Below are 19,990 nucleotides of genomic sequence, written 5' to 3'. Positions count from 1 at the left end.
GTTTGTGCTCATCGCTCCCTTGCTTTTCTTACGGTTTTACACTTATTTATATGCCTGAAGATATGGTAATGTTGTATGTATTCTCCAATAGCTCGTTTTTCTTTACATTTTGTTTCTAAGTTCTTCCTTGCTGTTGTGTGTAACTGAAAGTCATCCTTTTTCACTGCTGTATGGTATTCCACTATGGAGCCATACCATGATTTGTCTAGTGCTGTTGGAATTAGGCAACCAATTGCATGACAGACCTGGTGCTAAGGCTGGATTCCCAATGTATTACAAGGGGAGGTTAGAGGTACCAATCAACCCTATTCTTATGTACTATACTATTTCTACGTATTAATGTAATGTGGACAAATAAATAACATTATAGAGATAGTAAGGATTTAAAAATAGCATGCCAGTTCTTAAATATAAACATGTAAATATATTAAATACTAATAATTAGTAATATTTCCAGGCAATTTTTATAGTTTCCTCAGCATCTATTTCAAAGATGGCTGGCTTTATCACTTTTTAAAAATATTAGAATTGAGATTTTGTGAAATTCCATTTAATTCTTGATCGATACTTGGTAGATGCTTACTTTCAACATATCTTGAATACTAAGTAAATATTAAATTTCTCACATGAGCCAGTTAAGAAACATGATCACGAAACACAATGGAAGTGGAAACTAAGGAAGAATTAATGGAGCATGGTTTATGAAAGATTAGTATTTTGTAATTCTGCACATAACACAATCTTCCTTTCCCGGGGTGAAAGGACCCTGTATTTATTCCTAACTCCCCTCAACAATGAATATTTCTAGAAACAATAGTACAAGCTCTCTTGCAAACTCAACAGCTACTTGATAATCACATGCTTCTTCGTCTTTTTTTTTTTTAAATATATTTTATTGATTTTTTACCGAGAGGAAGGGAGAGAGATAGAGTTAGAAACATCGATGAGAGAGAAACATCGATCAGCTGCCTCCTGCACACTCCCCACTGGGGATGTGCCCGCAGCCCAGGTACATGCCCTTGACCGGAATCGAACCTGGGACCCTACAGTCCGCAAGCTGACGCTCTATCCACTGAGCCAAACCGGTTTCGGCCACATGCTTCTTCCTTTTTCCTTTCAAAACAATTTTTTTTTTTTTTTTTTTACCATTCCAGAAATACACTGTGACTGAATGTAAGAAGCCGATGACAGCAATGGGTTATATGGGTCTCTCTCTTCTAAATTCCAACACCTGTGAACTGGTTAAGATTTATTAAAAAACGAAGCCATGTAAGAGTTGATAAGTAAGCTTTTTAAGTTTTCTTAGTTCTTTCCCCCTCCTTCACACCCATGTTTCCCTTGGTATAGCATAAATATGGTTTATGAAAATGTGTGACTTCTAGTGTGAGGTGCTGCATAAAACACGAAAAATTAATGTGGAGGCAAAACTATCTGAGGAAAAAAATACGAGCCCTTAGCTGACAGCTATGCCCTTCCTAGGCTGTCCCTGACCACCTGGCGGAAGCTCAGAGGAGGACATAATCCATAGACATGGACTGCAGATTACTGTGACAAATAAGTCGTGACAAACATAATTCAGTTCAGAAAGCAATGATCTTTCTCCCTGGAATTATTTTAGAAATAAATAATTCACATTGATAAGTTTCTGAATTCTCTAATGATGAAAAATTAATACCGTCCTGTAAAAGGGTGATGGTTGCACATTTACTTCTGATAAGATAATGGACATCCCATAAAATCTAAACCACTGGCCACTCTGCTTTCTCAGAGGCCACTTAGTATAATTCAGCCTAAAAACCAATCCCTGAGGCTTTCCCTGTTACATAAAATAAGTTTCCCACAAAATATAGACCAGAAGCTGCCAGCCTCCGTAGGCGGAAGTCACCTGTATAATAATCAGCAGTAAAAATGACTACAGATAACCTGCACCTAAAATATGTGACAACATGTAACCCACCACTTTCTTGGGGGTTGAAGAAGAGCACCCGTAGCTGGGCAAGAGGCTTATTAAACTCACGGAAGGAGAAGGGTGGAAAAGGGCTTACGGGAAGGTCGGATACAAGGAGTAAAGGACGAGGATGGCAGCTAAGGGACCTTTCTGGAACTACTCTCTGTTCCCCACCTCGAAGCAGAGGAGAGGTTTAATAACGCCACTGAGGAACAAATTATGAAAACAATTTGCTGTACTTTTTGCCTTGGACTAACAAAGCCTGGGGCCCCCACCGACTCCTGCACGTTAAGAGGCACAATTTCATTGTGGAGAAGGAGCCATGCAGCAGGGAATGACCTCTGGCACCTTCAGGCGAGAGGTTTTCACACCCTCTGTCTTTCTGTGGACCTGAGAGGAATTCCGTCTCTCCAGCACCGGAGGCTGCAGGCCCCTCGGTGCCAGAGGCAGTCTCCGCTTCTGCCTGGGGACCTCCTAGGATCACTGCTGACTAAACAGCCAAAAGGACAGACTTCCCGGTCAGAAAAAAGTACATGCTTCCAGGCCTGGTCACAAAACGTGACTCTGATCATCTGAGCACAAGTTCCAGAACTAAGCCTAGACATGCTAGAGGGGAGCAGAAGACACACACATTTTAAATCCTCCTATAACCTTTGGCCTATAGGCCATTTATATTGCCTTCAACACCATAAGGAAGCATAAAAATGAAAAGAAGACATATGTACTACTATTTGTAATACTTTAAACAATAAAATAAAATTTAAAAAATAAATAAAAAAATAAAAATTAAAAAAATGAGTTAAAATTAAAAAAATAAAATACTGCCTATTCAATATTGATTTTTTTCTGTTTTAATGGTTACCATGTTTATAAATATACTAGTGGCCTGGTGCATGGATTTGTGCACAATGAAAGGAAATTACTTAGAAGAAATATTTTAATATCACTATTCACCCTTTCTCCATAATAGAAGTGTCAGAGATGAAAGAAAATTAGTAAAATGTATATGAAAATAATATATAAATTGATAAATAAATAAATAACAAGATATAACAACAACAAAGATATGATATAACAACGATATAAAAACAAAAACATGATATAAAAACATTGATAAAAACAATGACTGATAAATTGATTAAACTTATTCTAATATCTCCCTGTATACCACATTAAGAGTAAAAACACTTTCAGAGTGCTTGACTAATTTCCCTTGTGATGAAGAAATTACAACTTGAACGTCACACGCTCTTCGAACTCGAGAGAAAGCAACATATAACTGACCATGTCCAAAAATGGGTTCAGGTAGGACTCTTCCTACTCTGTCTAGAGTTTGTCCTTGTGATTTATTAATAGTCATTGCAAATGCTGGCATCATGGGAAACTGTCTTCGAATTAATTTAAATGGGAGGCCAGTGTCAGACGGGGACAAATTAATTCTTGGAATCAGAACAACCTCTCCTTCCGCAGATCCTGTTAATACTTCAGCTTTGATTATGTTAGGTCGCAAACTTTTGATAATAAATCTAGTACCCTTACAAAGACCCCATTTACTATTAAGATTTCTCAGTAGCATGATGATTGCACCTACTTTCAATTTTAATTTATGACATGGCATTCCCGAAGGAGTAATACTGTTAAGAAATTCGATGGGAAAATGTTTCTTTTTGGCATCATCTGTTGAATTGATGGAATCATCACTCAAATAAGTGTGAAAATCTCCACCAAGTATATCCAAAATTTCTTCATTTATGAACGTGCTTATTTTTTGAACAAAGAATCACGTTTAGACATATTTTTAACGTTATCTATAGATATACTATATCCAAAGATAGCTTCCGTAATAGCTCCGTTACAAATCACCTCATGGGGGATTTCAACAATATTCATTCCTGAGTGAAAACTGCTATCAAGTTTGCCATCTCCAAGTTTTACTAACCATTCGCTACAAGCAGAATCCTCTGATCTCATATTTGTTTTAAGAGACAACTGTCTGAAACATCCCCAAACACTACAGTGCTTTGAACTCATTTGTACTATGGCCAATCGCATAGCAGTTACGTTCTGTCGACAACTCCGGCTTCTTTCAGCTTCAGAATGTCAACAAAAACAACAAAATTCATGATCGACAATGACAGATCGAAACAATGCGTGTGATTGGCGCCAGTGAGAGCTTTATATGTATCGCATGCGCGAGTCAACGGTTATTTTTAGATTGCTAGTGCGCGTCATATGTACTGGCCGGTTGGTCAGACAGACGGTCGGCCACTTAGCCTTTTATAAATACAGATAGATACTCTGCCTTATTGGAACATAAATTCTTTAAGGACTATCATCCCCCCAGCCCCCCGACCTGAAATATTCCCTATACCATCTACAAGCAGGTGGTCAAACCAATGATAAATCATTGTTGGTGGGAACGAACCAGAGACTGGTATGAGCGTGGGGATGAAGATATTCCTCACTGGAGTTTGGTTACAGGAGCAGATACTGTCAAAATGCACCAAAGTGCGTACTTAAGATGCATGCATTTTATTGTGAGTTTTGCCAAATTATTTTTTTAAAAAGTTAAGGGAAAACAAGAGAAGGTATGGGGTGAGGTGGCCACACAGGCTGCAAAGACAGAGGGAGCACCTGGGCCTCAGCACTGCTGTGCAGCCGGTGGAGGCCAGAGCCCCACGTGTGGCAACCACGGATCCGGCTGGAGCATGGGAAGGTGGCTTCGATCAGCTATTTTCCATCTTCAGTTAGGACAAACACACTGCTAGTAGTAGCTGCTATAGGATAACAATTGCTAGCAATAATTCCGGTTATAAAAATGTCTCCCTTTTCTCCTATGACTGCTTGCATGGCAGATGTGTGCACAATGCAGAAGTCATTTTCGAGCAGTTTGGGGCCAACTGCTGGCCTCAAAACACCTCAACAGCCCAGCCTGCCACTTAAGGAGGGGAATGCGCCCTGCAACCGCAGCTACCACCCAATTACATTAATGGCTAAGCTGCGTGGGCAGCAGACGGGGTGTCTACCAGGGGAGTCCCTACAGCGCCCGTCTGTCTCCCGCCCTCCCTCCCTCTCTCAGATACAAAGGAACGGCACTCAATCAATGATCCTCAAGCCCTGCAGGCCACCTGCAGCCCACGGGTCAGCAAGAGCACCTGTCAGTTGGTATTCTGGGGCATCCCTGGGAGAGCACAATCTTCAAACCACAGCTGTGAGGACGAATGAGAGGCCAGATCTAGACCGTCCCCCACCAGAAGCAAGGCTCTCCCAACTTTAGCTTAAAGGTGTTTTTGGTTGTTTACTGAAAAGAGCAGAGAAGACAGATGACAAAGCCCCTGGAGGAAAGTGCGGATGAAATAGAACAGGGGAGAGAGCAAACAAGAGCATTCTGCCTCCTGGGAAGGTGCCCCCTCGCTGAGCTGGTTGGTGGGCATCTCGAAGAGGCAGTCAGGTTACAGGTGGGCAAAATTACCTCATCCAGACTCAAGATGGCTCACCAAACAGGCTTGCAAACTCATCCAGGCACTTGGACTCAAAACATACAGGTTTAAAAAAATATATATTTTTTAATTGATTTCAAACACTGGGAGAGAGAGACAGAAACATCAATGATGAGAAAGAATCATTGATTGGCTGCCTCCTGCACCCACCCTACTGGGGATTGAGCCTGCAACCTTGACCGGAATTGAACTTGGGGCTCTCGAGTCCACAGACCGACACTATCCACTGAACCAAACTGGCTAGGGCTCAAACATGCAGTTTTGATCTAAGATGAGAAAAAACACACATGTGGGTTCTTCCTCTGAAAACCACGCACAGGAAAAGGAAAGAGTTTCAGTTCCCAGCACTCAGATTTCCGTTGTCCAAGTCAGTACCATCTATCCATGCCGGCTGCCCAGCGGTCTGTGAGCCCACTCTCCAGGATGACTACCTGAACCTTCACTTTCTCCTTCTTGTTCTCCTTGTCCATGAGTAGGAAAGATTAGGAGTCCCTCTTCCCTGATCTTGAACTTCACGTCCAGCCTCAGGATGGTGCGTGCCAGCCTGTAGATGCTCCACTGGCCCAGACAATGTGGCCAATGTGGTAGTCTTTTCTGTGACGCTGGGGACACAGCACGCACACTGATGAACATACTAAACCAGTGATGGCGAACCTTTTGAGCTCGGCGTGTCAGCATTTTGAAAAACCCTAACAACTCTGGTGCTGTGTCACATATAGAAATTTTTTGATATTTGCAACCATAGTAACACAAAGACTTATATTTTTGATATTTATTTTATATATTTAAATGCCATTTAACAAAGAAAAATCAACCAAAAAAATGAATTCGCGTGTTGCCTCTGACACGCGTGTCATAGGTTCGCCATCACTGAACTAAACCCTCCTCCACACCTGAGAGAGGATGTGGAGGACACTGCTCATCCTTGAGAACAGGAAGCTCTCTGCTCTTCGGCTATGAGCATGGACAAAAGACTCCTTCCTGCATCCAGTAACAGAATGTTCACGTCCTCGTTCTGAAACCACAAAGGAAAGACCTCAGGAGCAAACCACAACCTGGACAGGTAACTTCAGGAAGGTCTTACGGCTTCTACCAGGCACGCATCTTCTCAAGTCACAGAACTCTGGAGCTAGGCTGTCTGAGGCTGACTCCTGGCTCTATTATACAGCTGTGTGACCTTGGGCAAGCTGTACCTACAGTTTCTTTACCTGCTGATGCGGGTAATAAAAGCACCCAGTTCATTGGGTTACTGTTGAGGACAGAAAGAGTGAATACTTAAAGCTCTTAGAACAGTAAGTTGGGAGCACGAATACTATTATGAACAGATACAGGGTAGAGCTGCTACAATAGCCCACTTGCTATTTGTGGTAACAAAAATAGGCGCTCTTCTGCATGGTGTGGACTCCCCTGGCAGGAGGTGAATGCACAGCGATGACACCACATGAACTAGACAGCAGGTACTATGGGGGCTGCCAACAGAGGCATCCCACTGCTGGAGCAGTTGGGTGGGAGACGTGCCCTCCCAGGAGACTCGCACTCAGTGGGTGATACTGTGCACCTCTGATTAATGAGATCAGGGTCTATCTTCCCAGGACTCTTCAGAACTTGATCTATGAACCCTGGCCCTTGAAAGCTCCTCTGTTATGACATTGTTGACACTCTGCTATGAACTTGGGACTTGAATTGAGGGAGAAGATAGTAGGGATTTTTTTGGTAGTAGTTATATTCAAATTCTACACATTGAAAGAATATAGTGTTCACTTCAGTGGCTTTTAAACTTATTAATTTTGCTTTTTTGTTTTGTTAGCTATTTAGTATTATTATTTTTTAATTTTTAAATTGATCTTAGAGAGGGAGAGGGAGAGGAACAATGATGTGAGAAACATCAATTGGTTGCCTCTCATATGCACCCCAACTGGGGGTCAAATTCGAAACCTGGGCATGTACCCTGACCGGGAATCGAAACAGTGACCTTTTGGTGCATGGGACAACACTCAACCGAGCCACACCGGCCAGGGCTTGTTTGCTATTTATTAAAATCAACTGTTTGCTGGTTGAGCGTTAACCTATGAACCAGGAGGTCATGGTTTGGTTCCCAGTCAGGGCACATGCCCAGGTTGTGGGCTCGATCCCGTGTGGGGTGTGCAGGAGGCAGCCAATCAATGACTCTCTCATTGTTGATATTTCTCTCTCTTCTTCTCTGAAAATATATTTTAAAAAATAAAATCAACTGTTTGATGAGGGCATTGAAAATGCTTTGCTCTTCCTGTATTCATGGTGCCAAGCTGGCAAAGGAGAATGATAAGCCACCGAAAGCAAATGGAAATGGCTGATCGGAAGTTTTTAATTAAAGCACACAGGAAAATGTGGAGCAGCAAGACGGAATTCTCCACTGAGGTCAGTTATGCACAAAGATCAAAACGTGTTTGCTTCTTGGTCTTGCCCATGTGCTTAGTGATTGGCAGTAATCTGAAGATTCCATTTCTTTGGTCTCCATGCAGATCTGTCTTGGATTCTTTCTCACTGTTCATCCATTCACTTATTCATGCAGGTCCGGCACTATCCCAGGTGCTGAGAAACAAATGCTGATTGTGCGATGCATTCCAGGGTAGAAGTTTGTCTTCTTCTTAGTGGTGTTTCCTTCATGAACATTAGCGGATGAAGGTGATTTTTCAAGTTAGGGACCCACCTTTCCAAAGACATGTAGATTTGAGAAAATGCCAGAAACAACCCTGGGAACTTAAATGTATTATTATTATTATTATTATTTTTTAATGTATTTTTTATTGATTAAGATATTACATATGTGTCCTTGTCCCCACGTTACCCTCTACCCCCCCCCCCCCCGCTCATGCCCTCACCCCCCCGTTGTCCATGTCCATTGATTAGGCCTATATGCTTGCATATAAGTCCTTTGGTTGATCTTTCCCCCTTACCCCCACCCTCCCCTACCTTCCCTCCAAGTCCCGACAGTCCAATCAATGCCTCTCCGTCTCTGGATCAGTCCTTGTTCATCAGCTTATGTTGTTCATTATATTCCACAAATGAGTGAGATCCTGTGGTATTTATCCGCTCTCCAGTTCCATCCATGCTGTGGCAAATGGTAAGAGTTCCTTTTTCTTCTTCCTCTTCTTAAAGAATACCTTTCAGCATTTCATATAATGCTGGTTTGGTGGTGATGAACTCCTTTAGCTTTTTCTTATTATTATTTTTAAAGAATGCTTGTGTGCTTTTATTTTATGTTTTTGGTTAACCCTCACCCGAGTGTATTTTTCCATTGACTTTTAGAGAGAGTGGAAGGAAGGGGGTGACAGAGAAACAGTGATGTAAGAGAGACACATCGATTGGTTGTCTCCCGCATGCGCCCTGACCAGGGCCTGGATTGAGCTTGCCACTGAGGTATGTGCCCATGAACGGAATTGGACCTGGGACTCTTCAGTTCACGGGATGACACTCTATCCACTGAGCCAAACTGGTTAGGGCTAAATGTACTACTTGTTCTTTTAAGAAGAATAAGGCATATGTCCTCTTCCTGAGCATTCAGTCCACAAGCCTTTAGGTGAGGCTAAGGGAAGTGTGTCCATGCGGATGGGAAGTGGAGAGCTGCAGTGCCCGGAGCAGTCCATGTGGGGTAAGGACGGGGTCATCGGGCATGGGGTGCTGGAGCACAGGCGGGGTGAGGAGGGTGTCCACATGCTAGATCATATGGTAGTTCTATGCTTAAATTCTGTTTAAAAAATATTTTAAACATGTTTTTATTGATTTTAGGGGAGGGGGAGAGAGGAAGGGAGAGAAAGAGAGAGAGAGAGAGAGAAACATCAATGAGAGAATCATTGATCGGTTGCCTCTTGTACTCAACCTGGCCAGGGCCCCAACCTGGGTATGTGCCCTGACTGGGAATTGAACCAGCAACCTTTTGGAGCACAGGACGATGCTTAACCGACTGAGCCAACCAGCCTGGGTGATGCTTACATTTTTTAAGAAACCGCCATGCTTTTCCACAGCAGCTGCACCACTCTGCATCCCCACCAGCAGCGCATAAGGGTTCCAATTTCTCCACATCCTTGCCAACACTTTTCTGTCTTTATAATTTCTTATAATAGCCATCCTAATGGGTGTGAGGTGGTTATCTCATTGTGATTCTGATTTGTATTTCCCTAATTATTAGTGATGTTGAACATATTTTCATGTACTTATTGGTGATTTATGTATTTTCTTTGGAGAAATGTCTATTTAAGTCCTTTGCCCATTATTCAGTTGGGTTGGTTTTTGTTGTTGAGTTTTAGGAGCTCTTTCATATACTCTGGATATTAATCCCTTATCAGACTATATGATTTGAAAATGTTTTCTCTCATTTTGTAGGTTGCCTTTTCACTTAATAGTGACCTTTGATGCACACATTTTTATTTTTATATTTTTAGAGAGGGAGAGGGATAGAGAGATAGAAACATTGATTAGAGAGAAACGTCATCAATCAGCTGATTCCTATATGCACCCCAGTGGGGACTGAGCCCGAAACCTGGGCACGTGCCCTGACTGGGAATCAAACCAGCGACCTCTTGGTTCATAGGTTGACATTCAACCACGGAGCCACACCAGCAAGGTGTGATGCACACATTTTTTAAAAATGTATCTTTATTGTTGAAAGTATTACGGATGATGATGCACACATGTTTTATTGTGATGAAGTCCTATTTACTTTTTCTATTGTTGCCCGAGCTTTTGGTGTCATATCCAAGAAATTATGCCAAATTCAATGTCAAAGAGCTCTTCCCCTGTGCTTCTTCTAAGAATTTCACCTCTTACATTTAGGTCTTTGATCCATTTTGAATTAATTTTTGTATATAGTACAAGGTAAGGGTCCAACTTTATTCTTTTGCATGTAAATATCTAGTTTTCCCAGCACCACTTGTTGAAAAGATTGCTTTTTTCCTATTGAATGGTCTTGGCAACATCATTAAAAATCATTTGACAATATAGGCAAGGGTTCATTTATTGGGACTCTATTCTATTCTATTCCATTGGTCAATTTATCTTTTTTTTTTTTTAATCCTCATCTGAGAATATTTTTCCCATTGATTTTCAGAGGGAAAAAGGGGTGTGGGGGAGAGAGAGAGAAACATCGATATGATTGGTTGCCTCCTACATGCATCCTGACCAGGGCCAGGGATTGAACCTGCAACCCAGGTACGTGCCCTTGACCAGAATCTAACCCAAAACTCTCTGGTGGGCAGGCCAATGCTCTAACCACTGAGCCATGCAGGCCAGGGCAATATGTCTATCTTAACGCCAGTACCTCACAGGTTTATTTTTTATTTTTATTAAGATATAATTGACATATAAGTACCATACTGTTTTGACCTCTGTAGCTTTGCACTAAGTTTTTTTTAAAAAATATATTTTATTGATTTTTTACAGAAAGGAAGGGAGAGGGATAGTTAGAAACATTGATGAGAGAGAAATATCAATTAGCTGCCTCCTGCACACTCCCCACTGGGGATGTGCCCGCAACCAAGGTACATGCCCTTGACCAGAATCGAACCCGGGACGGACCCTTGAGTCGCAGGCTGACGCTCCATCCACTGAGCCAAACCAGTTAGGGCTTGCACTACATTTTGAAATCGGGACGTGTGAGTCCTCCAACTTTGTTCTTTTTCAAGATTGTTTTGCCTAGTTGGGGGTCTCTTGAGATTCCATATGAATTTTAGAATGAGTTATTCTATTTCTGCAAGAAATGTCATTGGGATTTTGATAAGAATTGCATTGAATTTGTAGATTGCTTTTGGTGGTAGTGACATCTGAACAATATTAAATCTTCCAGCTCATGGACATAGTATGGTTTTCCATTTATTTATAGCCAGAATAGCACTACAAATTCAATTAAACAAGTATTTACTGAAATCTTATTACATTCAAGGCACTATTAAAAATACAGTTCACTAAACAGAAACATTCTTCCTCTAAATCCCTTTTTCAATTCCCAAATTTAAAACAAATTACTTTCTCAAAGAAGGACTTACTTCTTCTGGATTGAAGGTTGTGTCAGAAAACACGCAATTGATTTAGTCTAAAAACCAGAGAATCAGTGTATTCAGTTAACTTCCAAAGACCATTTACTTTTCTTAAATAACAGTCTTCTTTAAATGGAGGGTGAAGAACCAAATGCTTGATAGAAAGATTTATATTGTACATATAAGTATACAGACCACAAAAGAATTTGGGCCAGTGTATCTGAGCTCATAATTTCAGATGAAATCTCTGATGCATTACCTAACCTCACTCAGCTGATAATTCTGTTTCTTCATCACAGCACTAATCCTCAACGACCATCTTATTGAATCCATTCATTCAATAAACATTTAATAGATGTTGCCTAGTACTGAGAACTGCATTAGATGCTAAGTGGCACTGATCCAAAAGCAGGACCAAGAGAGCAAGTAGAGACGTTTTCATATACCCCAACCATCATCATTAGAAAACAACTCCGAAATATAGCCAGAGGAAAAAAATATTTTAGAATATAATAGAAGTAATCCTGTTATTTGCAGATTTTTAATATTTCCTACAACTTTTGTAATATCATACTATGTAAGTGCAGTTTTAGTAATCTACACTAATAAAAGCGTAATATGCAAATCGACTAAACGGCTGAGCAGCAGAACGACCGTCTGGACGATGGTGTGGCTGCGAGGGCTGAGGCAGCCGCCAGGGCTGCAAAGGCCTACTCTTGCACAAATTTTGTGCATCGGGCCTCTAGTATTATTATACTTAAAATCCTTTTTTTCTTGAAATACTAATGTTTATTGCATGTAACATTATTTAAAGTTGGTTTTCTTGAGATATTAAGGTGTACTGCATGTAACATTATTATATTTAAGATAGTCTTTCTTGAAATATTAAAAAATAAAATAAAAATAAAGTGAGTTATAGGAGATACATATCCTATATAATAAAAGGCTAATATGCAAATCGACCGAACGGTGGAATGACCGGTTGCTATGACATGCACTGACCACCAGGGGCAAATGCTCAATGCAGGAGCTGCCCCCTGGTGGTCAGTGAGCTCCCATAGCCAGAGTACCACCCAGTCAGAAGCCAGGCTCATGGCTGGCGAGCGCAGTGGCAGCGCTAAGGACCCCTGAGGGGTCCCGGACTGCAAGAGGGTGCAGGCCAGGCTGATGGACCCCTCCTCCCCCAGTGCATGAATGTCGTGCACCGGGCCTCTACTATATAATATATATGATAGATGTACATATATATCACACATACATATGCATATATATCATGTATACTAATCCATAATAATTTCTATGTTTGAAAATATTTTTTTCAGTCTGATCTGTCTTGTAACTTTATATGTTGTTTATTATTAAACAGAACCTTAAAATTAGAAAAAAAGAAAACTCAGATCAAACGTCCTATGGTGAGCAGATCAGTAGAGACATTTTAGGGCAGTACTTTGTGAAGGGACTATAATCCAAAAGCCATACGCATTTTTTAATAAAGTTAGTCCCCATCACCAACATTGCTTTGCATTAACATTTACTGAGTCCCCTCAGACACACAGACCTTAAAGAGAGGAAACAGTCCTAGTTCTTACGTTATAAAAACCTAAGTTGTATTTTTAAAATTTATTTATTGATTTGAGAGAGAGGGAAGGTGTGAAAGAGAGAAAGAGACATGGATCTGTTGTTACACTTACTTATGTATTCATTGGTTGATTCTTGTATGTGCCCTGACCAGGGATCAAACTTGCAACCTTGGTGTATCAGGACCATGCTCTAACCAGCTGAGCTACCTGGCCAGGCCTCTTTGCTGTATTTTAAAAACCTCTCATGTTCAAATCAGAAGCCTGCTTATTTTTTTCTTATTTTAAGGAAGGAAAAGCTAGGGTTAAAAACGAGCAAGTAAATAAAAAATCATATTGGGGAAAATCCCAATCTGTTACAGAAAAATTAGGGACTAAACCTGCAGCCCTCCCGATGGCGCTACTGCTTAGCTGAGCAAATGCATGAAAACTAACACCCATGCTGGTGCAGAAAAACAAATGAAGAGATACGGCTCTTCCTCAGTTTATTATATTCTTTACTTTTCCTTCCCCACCTCACACACACTATTTTCAAGAAACATTAATGAAAATGTAGAGCCAAGGTCTAGCAATCTAAAATGAAGAGTCTCCTGTACATTCAAATGGTACCTGTTACTTGGGCTACTATTCAGAAGAGGTTAAAAGCTCATTCCAACAATTACAAAATTATAAAGATAAAAGCTCTTTAAGTCAGAAATAAAAACAACCTAAGATTCTTTTGAAAATAAAGCATTTAATTGCAATCACGATGATCCTGCCTATAATTCCCCAGAAATGGTTTTTGTTTTGCTTTGTTCTTTGCACGTATGTGGATGACCTGCATAAATGGGTTATTCTAGAAAAATTACAGCAGAATAAGACACTGATCATGAGAAGAAAAAGGTAAAGAAAACATTTGATTCTCTTCACATTTCTTATCCATTGATGATTCACATAATTTTATTATATAAACATTTTATATTTTACAGTTTCCAGTGTATAACTATTAAGGCTTTAATATAAAACCAGAGGCCCGGTGCATGAAATTTGTGCACTCGGGACGGGGGGTGGGGGGGTCCCTCAGCCCAGCCTGCACCCTCTCACAGTCCAGAAGCCCTTGGGGGATGTCCGACTGCCGGCTTAGATCCACTCACTGGGGAGTGGGCCTAAGCCAGCACTTGGACATCCTTAGTGCTGCCGCAGAGGCAGCAGAGGCTCCAACCACCGCTGCTGCGCTTGCCAGTTGTGAGCCCGGCTTCTGGCTGAGCGGCGCTCCCCGTGGGAGTGCACTGACCACCAGGGGGCAGCTCCTGCATTGAGCGTCTGTCCCCTGTTGGTCAGTGTGCATCATAGACACAGGTTGTTCTGCCGTCGGGCTGAAACCGGCTCTCCAACATCCCCCAAGGGGTCCCAGATTGCAAGAGGGTGCAGGCCGGGCCGAGGGACCCCACTGGTGCAAGATTGGGGCCAGGGAGGGACACGGGAGGTTGGCCAGCCAGGGAGGGACCATGGAAGGGCTTCAGGGTCTGGCCCATCTCACTCAGTCCGGATGGGCCAGACCCCAGGAGCAAGCTAACCTACTGGTCAGAGCGTATGCCCCCTGGTGGTCAATGCATGTCATAGCGACTGGTCGGTGGTTGACTGTCTGCCCCCTGAAGGTCAGTGCACATCATAGCGAGCGACTGAGTGGCCTTAGCATATCATTAGCATATTACACTTTGACTGGTTGAACGGCTGACCGGATGACCAGAACTTAGCATATTAGGCTTTTACTATATAGGATTTACTATGACTAAGAAGTGTATATTACTTGAAATCCACTGAACTGCTACTAGAATTTCTGCTGATATGATTTCCAATAGGTTAGATACAGGGAAAGGAAAGATGGGTTTATAGTTTTGAGTACAAAAAAACCCAAGAGTTTATTCTTGTGTTATTATTATTGTATTATTTATTTGTATTACAATTGTAAACCTATTTTTGCCCACCCCTGTATAGTTTTTTTTTTTGTTTTTTTTAATGAAAAATCAATAAGAATTCACTGCTTTGGCAAGTTAAAAAATTTTCTAGGCTACAGTTAAAAAAGAAAAGTTGGAACCGATAATATAGTAAAGTTTCTGGAATGAATTCTTATGAATATATATATATATATATATTTACAAAAGAGTTTATTTGACCCCAAATTCAAAACTGCCCAAGTAGCAAAATCTAAAGTGCTCCAGATGAATATCATTTTTAGATAAATTAGTAGCATATGTGCTTCTCACAACAAATAAACAAGGTTAATGTAATTATATGAAAATTTAGAGTTCGTAGGAAGTATGAGAAAATTAGGATTGGATTATTTCAAAATTTCTATATTATGACTGAATATGGGAAAGAAAACAGCATTTGTAAATGAAAACAAACCCAAAAGATAAAAAATTGGCGGCTGTATTCCCACTCCCTTGTTCCACTTTTGGGTCTGCAGCATCTCCAGGCAGTTTGCTGCCCCGGCATCCTCTCTCCTAACTGGCTCCCTGCTGCAGGCTCTCCTTCCTCCACTCGGCCTCACGTGCTGTCAGGTGATCTTGCTAACGTGTCATTCTGATCATCACTCTGTTGCTCAGGTTATTTACCCCAGAAGGGCCAGCTCCTGAGCTTTGCAGGATGCCCCACACTCACTTTCCTGCCCGATTTCTCTTTTTTTAAAGAAAATAAATTCTCACCTGGCCAGTGTGGCTCAGTGGTTGAGTGTCGACCTATGAACCAGGAAGTCATGGATGGCTTCCCCATCAAGGCATATAGGGCTCGATCCCCAATATGGGGTGTGCAGGATGTAGCCGATCAATGATTCTCTCTCATCACTGATGTTTCTACCTCTCTCCCTTCTCTCTTCCTCTCCAAAATCAATAAAATATATATTTAAAATAAATAAATAAATTTTCTTTTTAAAAATTTTTGTTTATTAATTTTAGAGAGAGAAAAGTTGATTTGTTGTTCCCTTATTTATGCATTCATTCGTTGATTCCTGTATGTGCCCTGGACAGGGATCGAGCCTGCAACCTGGGCGTATCAGGACAATGCTCTGACCGACTGAGCTACCCAGCCAGGGCCCCGGCCAGACTTCTCTTGCCTTTGGCTACTTCTCACCTATGCACTAGCCCCACAGAGCTGCTTACTGCTCGCTGGAGTGGTTGGTCCACACTCTTCACGAATCAGCTCTTTCGTTCATTTCTTCCCTCTGGTCAGAAGTCCCCTTCCCTTCCTCACTAACTTCCTAGCCGACTCTCAGCTCTACCCCAACGTCATCTCCCCATAAGAACTTTTATGCCAACTGGTTGTCATCCTCTCACCAATGTACTTTCTCTAAAGGCACTGGTATTCCATCGTACATCAAACGACTTCTCTCCACTGAGGACTGTCAACTGTCTCAGGCAGAAGCGGTTTCAGTTCCTGGTCTGTGCCCTGAAGCGACTGGCACGGTGCTTTACACAGCGGAGGCACTCAAGTACGCACTGAGTCAAACTATATGGAGTTCTGCTCCAGGGAAGTCACTGGGAGGAAAATACTTTGAGTCACAGACACAAACTGAGAGGTCTGCTGATAGCACTGTGAGAGAAAGTCTCAAAACATGCCAAATTTGTAGCAATGGGAGAAATATTTTACTTCGGCAGGACTAAGACCTATATAGGCTTTTGTGAGGTCATGACAGAAAAATAAACACACAAAACCTCTCTCTTTCCAGGTAAGTAATAAATGAACTAAAGGAAAGCAACCTTTAAAAAATAACCATTTTGCCCAAGTCAAACTGTAGAAAGTAAAACAAGAAATATTAACAACTAGAGGCCTGGTGCACGAAATTCATGCACAGGTGGGGTCCCTAGGCCTGGTCAGCGGTCAGGGCTGACTGGGGCCAGGTCAATTGGGACCTGAAGGCCCTGGCAGGGTCCGGAGAGGAGGCTACAGTCGTTGGGCTGGGCGTGGAAGGAATCGACGCCGGACACCGACACCGCTTTTGGTGCCTCACCACCACGCGGTTCCCCGCCTCCCCCTTCTCTTGCCGCCACACCGTCACTGGGGCCTGCCGGCCAGGGGGAGGTTGGCCACCAGCCCCACCGCCTGATTCCCCGGCCCGGCCCCAATCAGGTGACTGGGGCCTGCCGCCTGGGGGGAGGGACTGTGGGAGGTTGGCCGGCGAGGGGAGGTTGGCTGCAGGAGCACACTGACCACCAGGGGCAGCTCCTGCATTGAGAGTCTGCCCCCTGGTGGTCAGTGCATGTCATAGCAACTGGTTGTTCCGGCCATTCGGTCATAACGGTCACTTAGGCTTTTATATATATAGATTGTATCACAATGAAATCACACATAGCCCTAATTATTTAATTAGCCCCAGAAAAGAACTTTTGTGAATTTATTCCCAATTAATAGGAAGCCACACTAAAAATCAGTAGCTTTTTCTTAACTACAGGCTCCAAAAGTGGGTGAATGAATAAATAAATGCACTTAATAAAACCTGATTCACTATAAACCAATGGTTCCCAAAATATTTGTGGGGAAGGAAATATGTCCTCTCTATTGCAGACTGACACTTATAAGATTACTATAAATAAAATGAAAAGAAAAAAAACACTATAAAAATGCTGCAGCAAATGTGTAAAGGTTGATGCATCTTTTCCGTACTTGTCATGGACCAGTAACAGACTCTGCAAATGGCAGCCATCTGCTCTGTTCCCCCCAGTCCACATACAGTTAACACACTACCAATGCAGGGAAAGGCAGGACGTGTGCCTACCTTCTGCTCTTGCACCTCAAACACTGCTTCATGGACACTGCAGGCAAAAAGAGAGGTGGGCAGATCACTTAAATCCATCATCTCTTCCAAGTCATCTTCATTTTCACCAAAAACCATGTCTTCTTCCTCTTCTTGGTCACTGGTACAGAGACCGGACTGGCTATCATTCCAAGATTTCATAGTGTCCCTCAGCATTTTCCCCTAAAAGCAGGTCTTCTCTGTTTTTAAAGTTCTAAGATGTCTACCAGGCATCTACTGTCAAAGAAAGAAAACAAACAGAGGTTAAGATTTTGAGCAAACAATGTTCCAATCAATTCTCAAGACAGCAATTCATCAAGGGAAACAATTTTATTCACCAAAGATAAGTCAGCATCTAAATCAGCTCATTAGTCTTCACAAATGAATTCTATATACATTAATTTGATTTGCTTAGCATATTTTGTGTAATATAGTTCACTGGCAATGATACAATACCAAAAAAACCCCCAAAAAACAGCAAAAAGTTTTCTAGTGAAATCGAGGGGAAAAAGATAACAGAAAATGAGATACCATCAATATGTATGCTAGTGTACAAGCCGCGGGAAGGAAAATGTGAACCAGAACTGCCTTCACATATTTGTTGTGGGTTTTAGGTCTACAACATGGAAACTGCACAGCAGAATGAAACCCACACTGATTCACTCACCATCTGCAGCCTGAAATGTGGTCAGCGAGGAGCTGATGTTACTTCTGTTAACCGATTTGTTCTTTCTGGATATACTCTCAAAGAATTAAGTTACAGAACTGAGAGCTCTATACAAAGTCAGTCCTTGTTAATAGTAGAAATATTTACAGTAGGTGACATCTGTCATAGACAACAATCAAAACAATGTCCTTCTTCTGAACATTTACAAAATCAAGAATTTTAATCCCAAAGCATGGAGCTGACCGAGTCCCTCTGCTAAACAGTGGGAGAGAGCCTGTCCTGTTCATGTGCATGTCCGTCTCTTCCAATGAACTGCACCCCACACGCACCCAGCAGAGTGCCTTCACCGTAACACAGTGGTTCTCAACCTTGGCTGCACATTTAGAATCACCTGGGAATCTTTTTAAAATCCTGATTTCTGGGCCTCATCCTCCGGAAATTCTGTTTCTTGGTTATGGGGTGGGGGACACAACATTAGTAACAAAGACAGAAAAGTTAAGGGATCATGATTACTACTACCTCAATAATACTCAATTTATTGTCCTTCTTATTTCAAAGAACATAAGGCCGCAAACATATGGCTTATACGTAGAGCACACTACAGGCTGTTAATTATAGGATAAAAACAGTGGTCTTGTTGTTGTTATTCTACTACATCAATCAGGAAAGAGTAATTTTTAAAGGTAAAATCTTTACTCCCTTGAAGAAACATTTTCTGAATGCCTACTGTGTGCAGGGATTCCTAGGGACAGCAGGCACATCAGACCTGGTTCCTCTCCTCAAGGGGTCCCGCAGAGCAGGAATGTCTTCTCAACAACACGGACCATCCTGAAGGCCCGTGCTCCTTCAGCTGGTTCCTATACTTTATTTCTCCTTCTCCATCGGTCCCTTTTCCTTGGCAAGTACACCTGTTCAAGACTCCCGTCCCCACCCAACCTGCAGTAAAGTAAACCCTTTCAGAGTGGGCCTTCCCGTCCGTCAGTCTACCTCTCTCAGTCTGTCCTTCCGATTTCCTACCAACTTCCTGGAAACAGTCACGTCTTTGCTGTGCTCACGTCCTCAACCCCAGTCCCTCCTGAATTCAGGGTGGCTGGATTTGTGTCACTACCTTTTGGCTGACACCGCCCCCACCATGGACAGCAATGGTTTCCTAAGAGTTGGAACCTAACTTCAGGCCCCAGCCCACTTCTGCCGCACGAGGCCCTGCCACCCCCCCAGGTACCCCGAAACCACCTGTGCCCCTGCCCTCGGGTCCCCGCCCTTGCTGCCTCTCCTTCCTCCCCGCTGCCTTTATCACTGGCTCCTCTTTCTCCACTCACCCTTTACAACTTGTCTCTCTGAGGTTTCCTCCCCATCCTCTTCCTCGTCTTCCTCTGCCTGTGTTGTCTGAGCCATACCCAAGCACTTAACCATTTCACCATCAGAGCTTCTCAACTTTACTGTTTCTTGCCTCCTGTGTGCACACACAGTGTGTATCAATACTGTCTCTCCTTTCGGACAACGATGCTTAAGCCAG

The 19,990-nt window shown here is 42.3% G+C and overlaps 1 protein-coding gene across 8 annotated transcripts in view; it reads right to left on the bottom strand.

Annotated features, from left to right (window-relative positions):
- The window catches only part of RCAN3 (RCAN family member 3), a 39,395-nt gene that overhangs the window by 13,514 nt on the left and 5,891 nt on the right, over nt 1–19,990 (bottom strand). For 7 of the 8 annotated variants that reach the window (XR_004973842.1, XR_004973841.1, XM_036347596.1 and 4 more), the window contains exon 2: nt 17,790–18,044. Coding sequence is in view for 6 of the 8 variants with exons in the window: in XM_036347596.1 (XP_036203489.1) it covers nt 17,790–17,984 (195 nt within the window). In the remaining 2 variants the exon portion in view is untranslated. The remainder of the gene's footprint in view (nt 1–17,789; nt 18,045–19,990) is intronic. The other variant, XM_036347593.1, reaches the window with a different exon arrangement.

Source organism: Myotis myotis, unplaced genomic scaffold (genome assembly GCF_014108235.1).
Source record: "Myotis myotis isolate mMyoMyo1 unplaced genomic scaffold, mMyoMyo1.p scaffold_m19_p_2, whole genome shotgun sequence".
Lineage (NCBI taxonomy): Eukaryota > Metazoa > Chordata > Mammalia > Chiroptera > Vespertilionidae > Myotis > Myotis myotis.
Note: the sequence above shows the minus strand (reverse complement) of the source record. Positions and strands in the feature narration are given on the sequence as shown.